This window comes from Macaca fascicularis, chromosome 17 (genome assembly GCF_037993035.2).
Source record: "Macaca fascicularis isolate 582-1 chromosome 17, T2T-MFA8v1.1".
NCBI lineage: Eukaryota > Metazoa > Chordata > Mammalia > Primates > Cercopithecidae > Macaca > Macaca fascicularis.
The window spans coordinates 8,275,925-8,292,521 of NC_088391.1; the positions used below are offsets into that span (position 1 = coordinate 8,275,925).

General features: G+C 40.5%; 1 protein-coding gene and 1 long non-coding RNA gene across 5 annotated transcripts in view; one reads left to right on the forward strand and one right to left on the reverse strand.

The window, feature by feature from the left end:
- The window catches only part of FLT1 (fms related receptor tyrosine kinase 1), a 196,091-nt gene that overhangs the window by 48,288 nt on the left and 131,206 nt on the right, over positions 1-16,597 (reverse strand). Inside the window, exon 15 of the mRNA XM_005585555.4 lies at positions 9,064-9,195. Coding sequence (XP_005585612.3) covers positions 9,064-9,195 — 132 coding nt within the window. The remainder of the gene's footprint in view (positions 1-9,063; positions 9,196-16,597) is intronic.
- The window catches only part of LOC102146113 (uncharacterized), a 256,037-nt gene that overhangs the window by 19,525 nt on the left and 219,915 nt on the right, over positions 1-16,597 (forward strand). The window lies entirely within an intron of this gene.

Sequence of the window (16,597 nt, forward strand, 5' to 3'; positions counted from 1 at the left end):
AGCTGGATGTGGTGGCAGGCGCCTGTAATCCCAGCTACTCAGGAGGCTGAGGCAGGGGAATTGCTTGAACCTGGGAGGCGGAGGTTGCAGTGAGCTGAGATCGTGCCACTGTGCCACTGTACTCCAGCCTGAGCTACAGAGCAAGACTCCATCTCAAAAAAAAAAAAAAGAGTTTAGGGTCACATCTTTGTTCCTGTGTATTACTTCATAAAACATACAGACCACCACCTCTGTTGCAGATATGTTCTAGGTGCCAGTATACAGTGAGAAGAGAAAGGGCATGGTTGGAGCTCTCACAGTCTGGTATTCAAATATGAACTGATGAGCATGTTATAAATTCTGCGTGAAGCAGCAGAATGTAGGGCTATGGTTCTCTTGTTCACTGCTACATCTCCAGGGTTCAGAACAGTGCCTGGCATATAGCAGACATCCTGAAAATAGTGGTCAAATGAATGAATTGGCTTATTTGCTGCTTTGTCAGCTGTGCTTAAGCTTCCCTGAACCTCATGGGGTTGATTGAAAATAACTTCCTTAAAGAAATTTCTCAGTATGATAACCTTTTCTCTCAGTACACATCCTCCCAACGGGAAGATTGTAAGCTCAAGTTCATAAGAGTTTGGTTTCTTTCTCCACAGTGAGTGAGGTTTAATGCGGCCTTGCTGCACACACACACACACACACACGCGCACACACACACGCACACACGCACACACATTCTTGCTTATGCTGCAAATAAGTTTTGTGGAATTTGATTGGGATTGGGATCCTCTCAGGACACAGTGGCCTTTGGCTGTCGGAGATGCTGATAGCATCTTGAGACATTGCACTGTCTGCATAAAACCTCTGCAGATGCTTCCCGCATGGAATGCACTAAGAGAGGCCCCCTTGATTGTGGGAACTTTCCCACTGCATTCTGTGGGACAGGAAGCTGACCCCCAAAGTCTAATTCCACAGTCCTTACTCAAGCAAAATTCGTTTCAGTGGGACCAAATGTGTTTGTGTGCAAACACTTACACATTTAAGGAATCAGCCCATTAAAAAACATCCTCAAGATGACCATTTATCAGGAAGGAAAGATCTATTTAATATAAATAATGCTCAGTACTGCTTATTGAAAAATATTAGAATTTTACAGTATGTGCTGTAATATCAATGCTCTATTGCATTTGATGGCTCAGTCTCTCTCTGAGAGTCGTTTGAAAAGCGACTGTTAGGACAGTCTTATGCTGGGTGACTGACTGCAGTGAACCCTTAGGTGTTTTTTCAGCAGTCAGACATCCACACACTGGCCTGATTAAACCCAGCTTCAACTTGCTGGTGACAGCTGATGAGCTAAGTGCATGAGATAACCCAGCTGCACATAGGAGGGGAAAGAGGCCAGGGAAATGTGGGTGGGATTTGACAGTAACTAGGAGTTAGCACTGGGTCTCAGGGACATGGCTCCCGCATGATGTGTGTGAAAGGCCAGCATCAGGACACAGTACAAGGTTACTTTTATTTGGGATACTGACAAGAGTATAGCCAATTTAAAGAGTGTATGATAACTGTATCTATGACAGACAGTTGACCTGGTTGCACAGAGCATTCCACGTCAATTACTCTCCCAAGCTTTATACCATCCCTTTTGGAATAGGGAGGGGAGATGCCACACCAGGGATGGTCTGAGTTCTGAAGGGGTATGTATCTTGCCTGAAGTCTCTGCAGCTGCACAGTGTCCTGAGCTTTCCTGATAGCAACAGTAGCTCTCTGTACACACGGCCTGGGCTGCATGGTCTGGCGGCATCACACCAGCCCTGACGTATGGCACTGTGTGGCATCAGACCGCATGAATGGGTAGGCAGCAGAGCCAACCAACTCAGCTCATGCAATATAACCAGTTTCCCAAGGAGTTAAGGAAACACCCCAAGCAAAAGACCAGACCAGAGCACCTTGGCCCAGGGCCTGCCTTCACTTAGGGACCGAACACAGGTTTCATCAGGAAAGGGCAGGTATTCTGTGCCCCAGTTTCCTCATCCTTACAAAGTAGAGATAACAGCCCCTTCCTCACACGTGAATTGTGTAAACCTAGTGTTAGCTATCATTTTGAAGCAAGCCTTCCTTCCTTCCTTCTTTCCTTCCTTCCTTCCTTCCTTCCTTCCTTCCTTCCTTCCTTCCTTCCTTCCTTCCTTCCTTCATTCCTTCCTTCCTTCCTTTCCTCCCTCCCTCCCTTCTTTCCTTCTCCTCCCCTCCTTCCTTCCTTCTTTCCCTTCTCTCTCTCCCTCCCTCCCTCCCTTCCTTTCTCGCTCTCCCACACTCGCTGTTTCTCCATCTACACCCCTTACCCCAACCCTTTTCTTTTTTTTTTTCCATATCACTTTTTGGACCTCAAGTGCAGGGTATCTTTTTTTTTTCCATCCAAACACATGGCATGTATTATTTAATACAATTTGCCTTTTCTTTCTGAAACAAATCAGATTTGGACCTAAGTACTTATCAATTTCTGCAAACAACTGGTCCACCACTTCCCTGAGAAATTTGTCTGACCCTAGAGGTTAGTTTAGATGTTATTCTCTGGTTCTATTGTTATTATAATTTGAGTAACTACTTATGTGGGTTTATTGCCCATTAACCTATTAGAACCTCAAGAGAAGGACATGTTTCTTGTTCGCTTTGAGTCTCCAGCATTGACTCAGAGGAAGTCTCCATAAAGATTTAGGTATGGATGAAAAGAAAATTACTCAGATGCACTTTGACCTGACTCGCAAGATCCCTGAGCAACACGAGTCACTCAACCAGTGTCATCTCCTTCTATCTAAAACCCAGTCATCATAATCCAAGTAACCTTACAATATGGTTTCTCTAGAGCCTATTGAAATGTTAAAATAGGCCTGCAGACCTTTGTTACTGTTGATGAAGTTTTTTAGGAATCTATGTACACCAATTTGGAACTACTCCAAAGGACAGTGATGTATGGAAATGCTGTATTCCCATTAAATTTCAAGTACATTTTCAAGAGTACTTTTAAGTAAGGATATTTAAATTGCTGTTATGTGACATTAGTTCTGGAACACATTTCTTTTTTCACAAGTTAAATCCTTAAGTCAAACAGGAATTCTGTGGCTTAGAACACCTTTTAAGTGACCTACTAGTTGAGTCCAGGAAAAGTATAACTTCTGTTGAAATGCAATTTGGTATATCGTATTAACAAATGGTAATGTTAGCTAACAGTTACAAAATTTTTATTATATGCCAGATGCTGTTTTAAATGTGTTAATCCTTACAACAACCCTATAAAGACTGGTATACCATCATTAGCATGCCCATTTTACAACGAGAGACTGGAAGCACCAGGAAGGTAAGGAACTTGGCAAAGGTTATGCAGCTCATGAAGAGTGAGGCATCCGGCTTTAGAGTGGGTCTTTTTAACCACCGTGCTGTGCTACCTTAGAGTTGAGATGCAATAGAGCAGGATGGTTGAACATGGTTCCAATTCTCAGCTCTGCCATTTCCTAGCTGTGTAACTCTGGACAAGTCACTGAACCTTTTTGTGCCTAGATTCTCACTTTTAACTAACTGTACTTCCTTGTACCTATAGGATTATTGCAAAACTTAAGTAGGATTATGGATGTGCATAAAATAGTGCACTTCATGTTCTATAAGTGCAAGATATTAATTACATGGTCCCAGGCCCTCAAAGAGCCCAGCACCAAGTTCCCTAGGCCTAACACCCACTTCTATAATACCCAATGCAGTTTTATGCCAGTCTAGTTTCTACAGAAGGAATTAAGATGAATATCTTTTGAGTTTAAATTATTTTGCCTCAAGAACTCTCTACAAAGACCTCAAATCAGCCTAACTGAATTCCATCACCTTTTTTTTTTTTTTTTAATTCTTCTTGATCAAGGCCAGCTTTATGTCACTGGTTAGATGTGAAGTATAAAGGCATGTGTATCCCTGTCCCTCAGCCCTCCTATTGGCATTATTGCCAGCTGGTTCATCTCTGTTTTGAGCACTGCTCTCTCCTCGGGAAACCTTTCTAAATAGCCAACACCCATGAGAGGCGTAACATCAATCCCCAACATATTCATGCGAATTAGTTTATCACATCCTTTCTCACTGCCAGGATAGTCATAGGAGTGAATTTGGGGGCAGGATTCAGGAAGAGAGGAGCTAACGTGGAAGGAGGTCAGTCAGGGATCAGAGGAAGGTCAAAATGGAGAACCGAAAACTGATAGCTGGCCAAGGACAATACAAAGGAGTGACTGAAGACCCACGGCCATATTGTTTTCAGTTTTCTCTATTCTTGACTTTTGGAATTTAATTTATTAGGGAACATAGTGTCTACTTTCTACTGGATGAGTCCTTTCTCAAGCAAGTGACAACGTGCAATCGTTTGCATATCAGCCTCTAATGCCATGACCAGCATTTAGACTGCAGGACCCTGACATAGTCCTTTTGTGCTTTTGTGATTTTTGTATCCGTCAATCATCTTTAAAAAATGCTTAAAATGATAGTTGTTATTCTTCAAGTTGTCTTCTCCTATGTACTTATAAATGATACTGAAATATAGTAAGGCCTAAATCTGATATAAGAATGTTCTTGGTGGGGCGCAATGGCTCACGTCTGTAATCCCAGCAGTTTGGGAGGTGGGGGGTGGGTGGATTACCTGAGGTCAGGAGTTCGAGACCAGCCTGGCCAATATGGTGAAACCTTGTCTCTACTAAAAATACAAAAATTAGCCAGGCGTGGTGGCGCACGCCTGTAATCCCAGCTACTCGGGAGGCTGACGCAGAAGAATTGCTTGAGCTCGGGAGGCAGAGGTTGCAATGAGCCGGGATCGTGCCACTGCACTCCAGCCTGGCTGACAGAGCAAGACTGTGTCTCAAAAAATAAAATAAAATAAAATAAAATAAAATAAAATAAAATAAAATAAAAATAAAAAATAAAAAAAGAATGTTCTTATATATATTGTGGTTATTTGCAATAATAATTATAAAGCATAGCTTAAGTCCTTGGATGAAACTGTAACAGCCCCATTGAGTTCCAGGGCTATTGAGCGCTATGTTAATTTCAGAAATGATTTTGGTTACTAACACTTCTGTTGTCGGTTTTGATATGGAATTTCCCCTTTGAGCGCTTCATGTGTCCTCGTGCTGGCGCTAGGTCCAAACCAAACAAGACCTGTGATTATTTAAAGAAGGTACTTTGACTCCACAGTTCATTCATCCTTTACAGATACAAAAATAACACATTGTTTTATCTGTGGGTATAAGAATCCTTTTTCAAAGGAAATAAAAAGAGCAGACAGTTTCCTTCCTGGCTAATTCACCAACCTCTTTAAATCTGTTAAACATAGCCACAGACACAACTTGTTCGCTTGGTTTCATTTCCTAAACTCAATTTGACAAGATAGGTCAGTGTGAGGGTCCATATGCATCTAACAGGAAATAAAGTCTAAATCTAGGGAATGTTTCTTAGCTACCAGGGTGGTAAGAACAATGACTCTAGAAGAAGAGTCCCATTTCAATTATAAAATTACTGAGCAGGTATCGTATTCAGCTGTTGTGAACAGCATCCCAGGATCAAATTTTAATCCAGTGAACCCAAACTACTTCCATTCAAGACACTGCATCGGACTCATACATGCAAGCTTTTCTAAGGTCCACATACTATTAACATTCAAAATTTCTTCCTGTGCAAAATTATATTCTTATATAGACTTGAAACCTGCCTCTTGGAGATTTCACTACCATCTCCCTTCGCTTGGTTCTAGTTATCTTTTCTGGTGTGTCAAAGAATGGGTTACATGCCTCTTCTGTCCGAAAGCTCCTTAAGTATTTGAAGACAACAATCTTGTTACCCTCATGTTGTCTCTTTTTTGGACTAAGTATCCTCTTTTCTGGCACTATCCTATTCATATCCAGGATATAGCTCTACTTATTTGTTTCTTTTATAAATGGGCACAATATTTCAGGTGTGGCTGGGTGATTGCCAATCACATAGTCCATGTTTTCAGCTAACTACAATTTTTAAGCAAAAAAGGTTGGACATAGCCATCACTCTTACAAAAGAGAGCAAAGGAGAAGGCCAACAAACTACAACAAGCAGACACAGAGTTCAAAATCATGGCAGTTGGGGGCAATAATGAACAACAGAATGGAATATATGTTTACATATTCCATTATATATGCCATATATTATATATATGTGGCAACCAATATGGGCAATTCAAGTGAAAATTACCTCCACTTTTCACAAGAGTAAATGATATGGCTAACAGAAAGGTTTAGAAATTATCAGTAGGGCCAGGCGCGGTGGCTCAAGCCTGTAATCCCAGCACTTTGGGAGGCCAAGATGGGCAGATCACGAGGTCAGGAGATCGAGACCATCCTGGCTAACACGGTGAAACCCCGTTTCTACTAAAAAAAAATACAAAAAAAAAAAAAAGAAATGATCAGTAATGCAGTATTCTTAACATCTGACTTTTCAGAGAAGCATAACATTAATGAGAAAAGGAATCAGCGTAGGAAGTCTAGAGGCATGTAAACATAAGAGAAATGGAGAAAATAAAAATAACAGGATCACTAGAAGAGTGCTTTTGCTCAATTTTATCCTAAGTCCTTGCAGACAACTTCCTCAGGCACCTCAGGAATGAGAAGAGTGGAGCAACGGTGAAAATATTCTGAGGTTTACATGGACTCATGTTTCAGCCTCACCACGTAGTCTTTGTGCAACTTTGGGCAAGTTATTTAACTTCTTTGAGCTTCTGTCTTCCCATCTGTAGACTGAAGATACTACTATTGACTGCTTCAAATTCTTACAAGGTTAATAGGATTAAGTATGTCACGTGTCCAGCACAGTGCCTGCACATAAAGGTACTAAATAAATGTTTCGTGCTAAGTGCTGGGCATGTGTATGGGATACAAAGATATGTCAGACAGTACTGTCTCAAAAGTTTATAATTTGGTAGGGAAGAGAAGCATATCAACGCCAAAATAATATTAAAAGGCAGAATAAAATAAGTACTGACTAATGATTCCAGAAGTGGGGAGTGAGAGAGCAGAGAATGAGTATCTGCGTCAGCTGTTCATCCTGGAGGATAGTCCAGGGCAGAAAGCATTTCAGCTGGCCTGAGAGCACAAGAAGGATTTGGCTGGAATAGGGAATGGAGCCTGTACAAAAGACATTCCAGGATGCACTAACATCACAAACAGAGGCCATGCTTGGCGTTATGTGGCAAGTCGAGCTCACCAATGGCCAAAAGACTGACTCTAATCCAATCTGGAAGGACCCTGGTGCTGCTGATCTGGCCTGGAGCAGTGAAAGAATAATAGCAGGCCTCCTGCAGAGCAGACTGCTGGTGAACAGAAGGGTGGTGGTTCTGAAGGTGGGGAGAAGAAACTCACAGATGTCGTAAATGCACAATTTTAAGCACACTGGCTTCTGAGAAACCCAGATTAACCTGGCAGAAAAGGGAAGGAAGTCAAGACTTTGGGGAGAACTACAAACACGCAAAAACAGCACTGCTTCACAGCCAGGCTCCTCCCAGGCCATCAGAGTCCAGCCATTGCTGCCCCATATTCCCTGGTAGAGGGGTGGGCACAGGGGAAGGCAGTCATGGGGTGAGGGGAGGGGAGTCTGAGAAAAGCTCAGTTTTCTCCTCCGGTCTGCCATGACTAGACTGTATGAGTTAGTTGAGTCAGTTCAGACCTCTCTGGAGGTTTATCACTGCTCTGTGTATCTCACGGGGTTGTTGGGAGGATATGGGGGAAATGACATTTGCTCTGAGGATTAGTGAGGTCTCCTTGCTCTCTGTGTTCCCTGGCCCAACATGGCCATTCCTGAGGGCTGTATGTCTGGGGTGCCTGTTAAAAGACAGATTAGCAGCCATCTGGGGAAGAAGGTGTTAAACAGAGATGCTAATAAACTGTTTCTGTATGAGCGAACAGAAAAGTGAACATAATATTTTAGAACAAGGATTATTTGGGAGACAAAACCATTACTAAAGGTATTTGGGGAATGCTACCCTCTCAGTTTTTCTGGAAGTATAAATTTGTGGCAGAGCAGTTTCAGACTTTCAGGGTGCTCTTTAAATCATCTCCTTGTAAAAGAATAGAGATGATGTTCTGTTTTAAAGGGGTTTGAATTCTCAGAGTTAAAATATTTAAGCAATGTAAGTTTCAGGGGGAAAGAAACTGAATTACATTGCCTTCTTCCTAGTTCCTCCCCGCAAAATACTTGCATATTCTGAAGTCCACTGGTTAGCATTTGGAAATAGGCTACTGAACAAATTCCATCTTTTCACGTCAAACCTCAATATGCCACAGATATTTACATCTAAGAGGTGCCAATCTGATATTTTATGATGTTGTAAATTTTATGTTTTGGATGATTCTTAGCATTAGAGAATTGAAATTGAGGTTGAAACTGTTTTCCAAATGTAAGCCACATGGCCATAGCCAGGGCAGGATTAGGCCTCTTTGTATTTTGCTGCTGAGCAAACTGTCTGAGACCTATAAAGAGGAAGCACTTGGAATATTTTTCTTAAATGTGGTCTGTTGATTACGTGTTGCTTCTCTCTGATAAACTATTACAGCACACTTCATTTTAAAAGCCAGCTTATTAAAGCATTTGGAATAGCAGCATATGTCTAACTCCTGGGAATTAGAAAAGGAAAACAAATGAACAATTTTAAGTGTGCGAGTTCCCCCTCCTCACCTACCCCCTCCCTTTTCTTCCTTCTTGGACGTCTCTCTCACAGGTGTGGACTACTCTGGCCACTCTCTGTGGCAGGGCATCATGACACGGTCAGAACTGGGTTTCCTTTCTTCTGGGAACGACTTCTCCCACAGACACCGCGTTCAGATTTTGGGCTCTCAAGGATGGCCAGCCAGTGTCTTCACCTTCTGCTTTGCCAGACAGAACCAGACAGTCCCTTCCCGGAGTGGCAGGGAGAGGGGAGAAGGAGGTCAGGGAAAGGAACAGACTGGAGTGGGCAGCAGGAGACTGGGAGGTGGAAAGTTAAACAAACAGGGAAATAGATGTCTGACCAATTTCTTGTTGCTTTCTTAAGCAGCTGTTTACCTTGAACAGTGAGGTATGCTGAACTTTCCACGGAGCCCTTCTGGTTGGTGGCTTTGCAGTGATAGACACCTTCATCCTCTTCTGTGACTCTTTCAATAAACAGCGTGCTGCTTCCTGGTCCTAAAATAATTCCTGAGGAGTGTGAGATGTTTAGATTAGTGGGCCTGGATGACAAACAAAAAACAGCTACTTCTGTAACACAGCCTTCTTCCTATCATTATGCATTCAGACAAGGAAATCCGAGCTCTAGTGAACCTGGGGCAGGGTTGATTATTTGTTTTCTCTGGGTCCAGGCTTTCTTTTGCTTTTCTTTCCTTCTTTTTTTTTTTTCTTTTTTTTTTTACAAGCTTTCTAATAGCACCTTCACCACCCAGCAGAGCTGTGATCCTCAGCTTCGGAGATGCAGATCCACCCACCCTGTAGAAAGAAACGCGAGGCAGCTGCCATGCCCAGCTTGAAAGTTGCAGATATCAAGAAGGCAGCATATCTAATAATAACAACTATTATTGACTCAACGCCCTCTATGTGCTCGGCATTATGTGACACACTTTCGTACCTTGACATTTACAACCAGTCTGTCAGCTAACAATGTCTTCCTCTTACAAACGAGGAAACTGAGATTCTGTGAGGTTAAGTAACTTCACCAAGAGCATGCAGTTTGACTGAAAGCACATTTGTGGCATATGGGTCAAAGGAAATAATATTTCATTTGTCATAAAGCCTGGTGAGTCAATATAGCCTAGTGATAACAAGCTTGCCTGGGCTGTGTTTTAATCCATGCCTTAGCGCTTCAAGCTTTGTCACTTAAGCAAGTTACTTGATCTTTCTAAGTTTCAGTTTCCTTAATCTTAAGATAAAAATGAAAGTAATTCTTACTCTATAAATGAAAAAATAAATGGCAAGCCCATGGCACCTAGTAAGTGCTCAGTAAATGTAAGCTTAAGGGTTACTACAGAGCATTGTGTAGTAGAAGGAGCCCCAAGAATTTTCAGACCCCTGAAAGGCTTCAAGACCTTGAAGCTTCAATACCTTGTACTATCACCAAGTGTTTGTTGAGCATTTACTCTGCCATCAGTTCATGTTACAAAAAAAACAGCAGGCTAAGATGTGGTCAGGCTAAGACATGGTATCTGTTGAGAAGGAAAAATTAATTCATACCAAACACACACATATACATTCTCTCTCTCCCTCACATGCTCAACACATACACTCACACACACAAGCCAGCAAATAGAAAATATTTAATGAATGAGAATGAGTGAATGTAGCACAGTATAACTAATTAAGTGGAAAGTCTGGCACAGGGAAGGAGATCAGTAAGGAAGGGTGCACTTGGGGAAGGCTGCATAGAAGAGGTGGGCCTCGAGTTGAGGTTTGAAAGATTGTCAGAGGTGAAGTGAGAAAGGAAAGCATGAGAAATGGCATGATGTAGAAATAAACAGGATTGAGTAATTGTTCCAGGATAGTGATAAAACAGGCCTGGCCAGACTATAGGCTGTATTTCGTTAGTTTAAATAGTTTGTGTATTTCTCCTGATTATGAAAGATGTACTTAATATAGAAAACTTGAGAAACATTTGAAAGCATAAAAAAAGAAAATGTAATATTACAAAGCTATGATAATCAAAACAGCATGGTACTGTTATAAAAACAGATTCATCAACCAATGGAATAAGCGAGGGCCCAGAAATCAACCCAAAGATCTATGGTCAATTGATTTTTGACAAGGTGCCAAGAACACGCAATGGGGAAAGGATAGTCTCCTTAATAAATGGTGTTGGAAAAACTGGATATCTACATACAGAAAAATAAAAATGGACCCTTCTCTTATCCCTTATATAAAAATGAACTCAATATGGATTAAAAACTTAAATGTAAGACCTGAAACTATAAAACTACTAGAAGAAAATTTGGGGGAAAAACTCCATGATATTGGTCTGGGAAGAGATTTCTTGGCTATGACCCCAAAAGCACAGGCAACGAAAGCAAAAATAGGCAAATGGGATTGCATCAAACTAAAAAGCTTTTGCACAGCAAAAGACACAATTAATAGAGTGAAGAGACAACCAACAGATTGGGAAAAATATTTGCAAATCATACATCAGATAAGGAGCCAATATCCAAAATATACAAGGAACTCAAATTACTCAATAACAGGAAAACCAATAATCCTGTTTAAAAATGGGCAAAGAAATTGAATAGACATTTTTCAAAAGAAGACAGATGGCCAGTAGATATATGAAAAAAAATACTCACCATCTCTAATCACAGAAATGTAAATCAAAACCAAATGAGGCCAGGTGCAAGTGGCTCACGCGTGTAATCCCAGCACTTTGGGAGGCCGAGGTGGGCAGATCATCTGAGGTCAGGAGTTTAAGACCAGCCTGGCCAACATGATGAAAGCCAATCTCTACCAAAAATACAAAAATTAGCGGGGTGTGGTGGCGCATGCCTGTAATCCCAACTACTCAGGAGGCTGCAGCAGGAGAATCACTTGAACTTGGGAGGCAGAGGTTGCAGTGAGCCAAGATCGTGCCACTGCACTCTGGCCTAGGTGACAGAGTGAGACTCTGTCTCAAAAAAAAAAAAAAAAAGAAAAAGAAAAAAACAAATGAGGTAGCACCTCACACCTATGAGATTAGCTATTATCAAAAAGATTAAAGATCACAAGTGTTGACGAGGGTGTGGAGAGAAGGGTCCCCTTATACATAGTTGGTGGCATTATAAATTAGTACGGTCATTTTGGAAAACCATATGGAGCCTCTCAAACAACTAAAAAGAAAACTGCTATGTGATCTAGCAATCCCACTACTGGTTATCTATCCAAAGAAATTGAAATCAGTATGCTGAAGAGATGTCTGCATTCCCATGTTTATTGCAGCATTATTCACAAGAACCAAGATATGGAGGCAACCTATGTGTCCATCAATGGATGAATAGATTTTTAAAATCTGGTGTATATACACAATGGAATACTACAGCCTTAAAAAACAACAGGAAATTCTGTCATTTATGACAATATGGATGAACCTAGAGGACATTATGTTGAGCGAAATAAGCCAGGCACTGAGAGACAAATGCTGCATGATTTCACCTATACGTGGCATCTAAAATAGTTGAACTCACAGATGTAAAGAGTAGAGTGATGGCTACCAGAGGCTGGGGTGGGGACAGGTGGATACAGAAAGAGAAGATATTGGTCACTGGGTACAAAGTTACAGTTAGATAAGAGGAATATGTTCTGGCATTCTATTACACAGCAAAGTGACAACAGTTAAAAATAATGCGCACTTCAAAATAGCCAAAAGGGAGGATTTGAAGTGTTCCCACCACAGAGAAATGATATTTGAGGTGATGAGTATGCTAATCAGGCTTATTTGATCTTTCCCATTGTATACATGTATTAATATTAAAACATCACACGGTACCCCATCCATATATATAATTACTATTATTTGCCAATTAAAGAAATGTAAACAGTGAGCGCAGTGACTCATGTCTGTAATCCCAGCACTTTGGGAGGCTGAGGTGGGCAGATCACGAGGTCTAGGAGTTTGAGACTAGCCTGGCCAATATGGTGACACCCCAGCTCTACTAAAAATACAAAAATTAGCTGGGCATGGTGGCTTGCACCTGTAGTCCCAGCTACTCGGACGGCTGAGGCAGAAGAATCGCTTGAACCCGGGAGGTGGAGCTTACAGTGAGCCAAGATGGTGCCACTGCACTCCAGCCTGGGTGACAGAGCAAGTCTCCATCTCAAAAAAAGAAAGAAAGAAAGAAATGTAAAAAACGCACAAACTCCAAACACCTACAGTCTCACCTCCCAAATGTTGTTTCTTTAGTCTTTCTAAAGTGTATTTTCTGAAAACACAGTTTGTTCATTTATATAACAAATATTTTTTTAGCTCCTACTATGTCCTAGACACTATTCTAGATACTGGTGACGAACTGTCAAGCAAAAGAAATCCTTGCCTACAAATTCTAGTTTTGGGGAATTACAAAGTGAGTATCAACAGATTAAGGTAGTAGAGAAACCAGGGGAGACAACAATGAATTAAGTATGAACAAAAGATCTGAGGGATGGAGACAAATTATGAGGGTAATAACATGCGTATTTTCATAAGAAGGGAAATAAATAGCAAGAGTGGAGAATGAGCAGTATCGTCTAAAAAATAAAAAACACAAAACTTTGCTGATTTGATAGATGAAAATGATTGTTTTAATTTGTATTTCTTTGAACATTTTTTCATGTGTGTATTAGCCATTTTTATTTCCAAAGACCTGTTTTGAGTAGGTGACTGGAAAAGGCGAATTCAGATTAAGGAGAGCTTTGAAATCCTGGTTGAGGAGTTTCAATTAAATGTAAAAGGAAAGGGAATCATGAAGATTTCTGAGCATAGTGAAAGCGACATTTAAGGACGTTCAGTCTAGAAGGAGAATACAGGCTGGACTGGAATGAGGAAAGCATAGCATCTGCAAGTTCTGCTCATCAGTTGTAATTCAGGCAAGGAATGATGAAGTCTCAAACCTGGATGGTGGGAACTTCCTGCTTGACAGGAAGTATAGAGGAAGAAATGGAAACAGACACTTTGTAGAAACAACCTGTAGGAATTGGTGCTTTACTGGATACAGCAATAGAAAAAGAGAGAGATGAGTCCAAGGTGATTCCAATATTTTAAACCCAGATAACAGGAAAAAATGACAGCTCTTCCCCAGAACCTTAGCTAAGTCACTTAATCTCTTTGGGGTTATTTCCTTATCGGTAAAATGAGAATAATACCTGCTCCACCTATTTCATGGTCAATTAAGATAACTTAAATGGAAGCATTGAAGCTTTGAGAAGTGTAAGATATAGTGTAAGTGGCAATCACAGAAAATAAAAGTGTGGCTGTACAGTTGCTCGAGGTCAATGAACATTTATAATAGCAGCTATCTTGCTACCTACAATCATTACAATCATCTCCATTGCAGCAGATCTGAAACTCAGCCAATTTTCTATCACTCAAATCCCCAACTCATGCCTGTAATCCCAGCACTTTGGGAGGCTGAGGTGGGCAGATCGCTTGAGTCCAGGAGTTTGAGGCCAGCCTGGGCAACATAGTGAGACTCCATCTCTACTAAAAATTGACCAAAAAAAAAAAAAAAAAAAAAAAAAAAAAAGGGGGCTGGCACCATGAGCAAATACAGTTAAAGGACTTGGATTCAAGGAGAGCATGTAATTATGAAAGGTAGCCAGGATGCTCATGAGCTAACATCATCTGGCACAGATTCCTTTTTCTAGTCCATGAAGGAGAGGAAATGGGGTGAGAAGGTGTCCAAATTCAATGGGCAAAGCTCTTCTTTCTGACATGCCCTCTATTGCACTATAACAAATGACGCAGAGACACTGATGCGTCCCCATCAGATAGGCCACTCAAATGCTCACAACTGTCATCAGGCCCTTGCTCATCCTCCACTCTTGCTGTTTATTTCCCTTCTTTCAAAAATAAGCAGTGATTTATAGCTTGTCTCATTCCTCAGATCTTTTGTTCATACTTAATTCATTGTTGTCTCCCCCTGTTTTCTCTAATACCTTAATCTGTTGATATTCACTTTATATGACTCAAATCCTAGGATACAGGCTCTGTTCTGCCGAGGAAAATACCTTTTTAAAGGGGTTCTATTTTTAGTTTAATTTTAATTTTTTTGACTGTGGGCACTTTTCAAAAATTTTAAAGTGCAGGAAAAACATAACCCATGTGTCAACCATTAAGATGATCAGGGGTCAACATTTTGCCATGTTTGCTTTAGATAGACCCATTTCTCTCTGTCTTTTATAGGAAATAAGATTTATAGATACTTTATCCCTTCCTTTACCCTCTCTCTCCAGAGGTACCTGAAATTGGTGTGTAAATTCTCATGCATGCTTTTGTACTTTTTCTACATAGGTACATATCTCTACAGAACACAGACTATTATTTTGTGTGCTTAAAAATTCAAAATAACAGGTATTATAGATTATATATCCTTTTCAACTTGACTGTTTTCCCATTCAGCAATGCTTTTATATTTATCCTTTTTTTTTTTTTTTTGAGGTGGAATGTTGCTGTCGCCCAGGCTGGAGTGCAGTGGTGCAATCTCGGTTCACTGCAAACTTTGCCTCCTGGGTTCAAGTGATTCTCCTGTCTTGGCCTCCCGAGTAGCTTGGATTACAGGCGCCCACCACTGCACCTGGCTAATTTTTGTATTTTTGTAGAGACAGGGTTTCATCATGTTGGCTGGGCTTGAACTCCTGACCTCAGGTGATCCACCAGCCTTGGCCTCCTAAAGTGCTGGGATTACAGGTGTGAACCACCACGCCCAGCCCATGCTTTTTAATTGATGGCAAAATGATTGATGTGAAAAGGTATCTTGTTGTGGTTTTAATCTACATTTCCCTGATTACTAGTCAGGCGAAATATTTTTATTGGCCATTCAAGGTTTCTTTTTTGGTGAATTGCCTGTTTCTATCCTTTGCCCATTTTTCTATTGTCCTATTTGTGTTTTTGTCAATGATTTTAGGGTTCTTTATGTTTGGGATGCTAATTCTTTGTTGGCTTAATACATTTCAAGTCTTCCTTCATTGTATGAACAGTCTTTTAAACTTCACTTATGGTAAATTTTTATTTTATTTATTTACTTATTTATTGAGATGAGGTCTGTTTCTATTGCCCAGGCTGGACTGCAGTGGCAAGATCATAGCTCACTGCAGCCTTGAACTCTTAGGCTCAAGTGATCCTCCAGCCTCAGCCTCCCGAGTAGTTGGGATTACAGGTGTACATCACAGTCCCTGGCCATGGTGAATTTTTAATACAAAGCTTTACATTTTTTAACATAATCAAATTTATCAGTATTTTTTTATTATACTTTGTGCTTTTTGTTACTTAAGAAATCTTTTCCTACCCTGATATCATAAAGCATTCACCTTGTATACTTTCTTCATAAGATCAGTTTAAAAGATTCATTTAATATTTTGTGTTTTCTTATTTAGGTTTTTAATCTATCTAGATTTTCTTTTGGGGAGGGGTATGTGTATGGTGTGAAGTAAGGACCTAATTTTTACCATATAAATAGCCAGTGATCCCAGCCTCATTTATTGAATAAGATCTTCTTTTCCCACTAAGTTATTGTGCCAGCTCTACTCAGATACTATCTGAATTTTTTTATGTTGAAGCTCCCATGTATTTGTGTATTTGTGTATTTGTGGTTCTGTTTCTAGGCTCTTTATTTATTCACAGTGACCTATTTGTCTATCACTGTACCACATAAGTTAAATTATGATTGCTTAATATTAACACATCTTGATACATGGTATGGCCTGACCAGATCATTTTCGAAATGGTCTTGACTGTTCTTGGCCCTTTATACTGCAATACTTTATACTTCAGATTTTGCTTGTCAAATTCCGTAAAAAGCACAATTGGAATGTTTATTGGAATTCCACTGAGTTCATATTATATTATAATTTGGGGGAAATGGTCATATTTATTTTTAGGTAGAATCATATGGAATTGCCA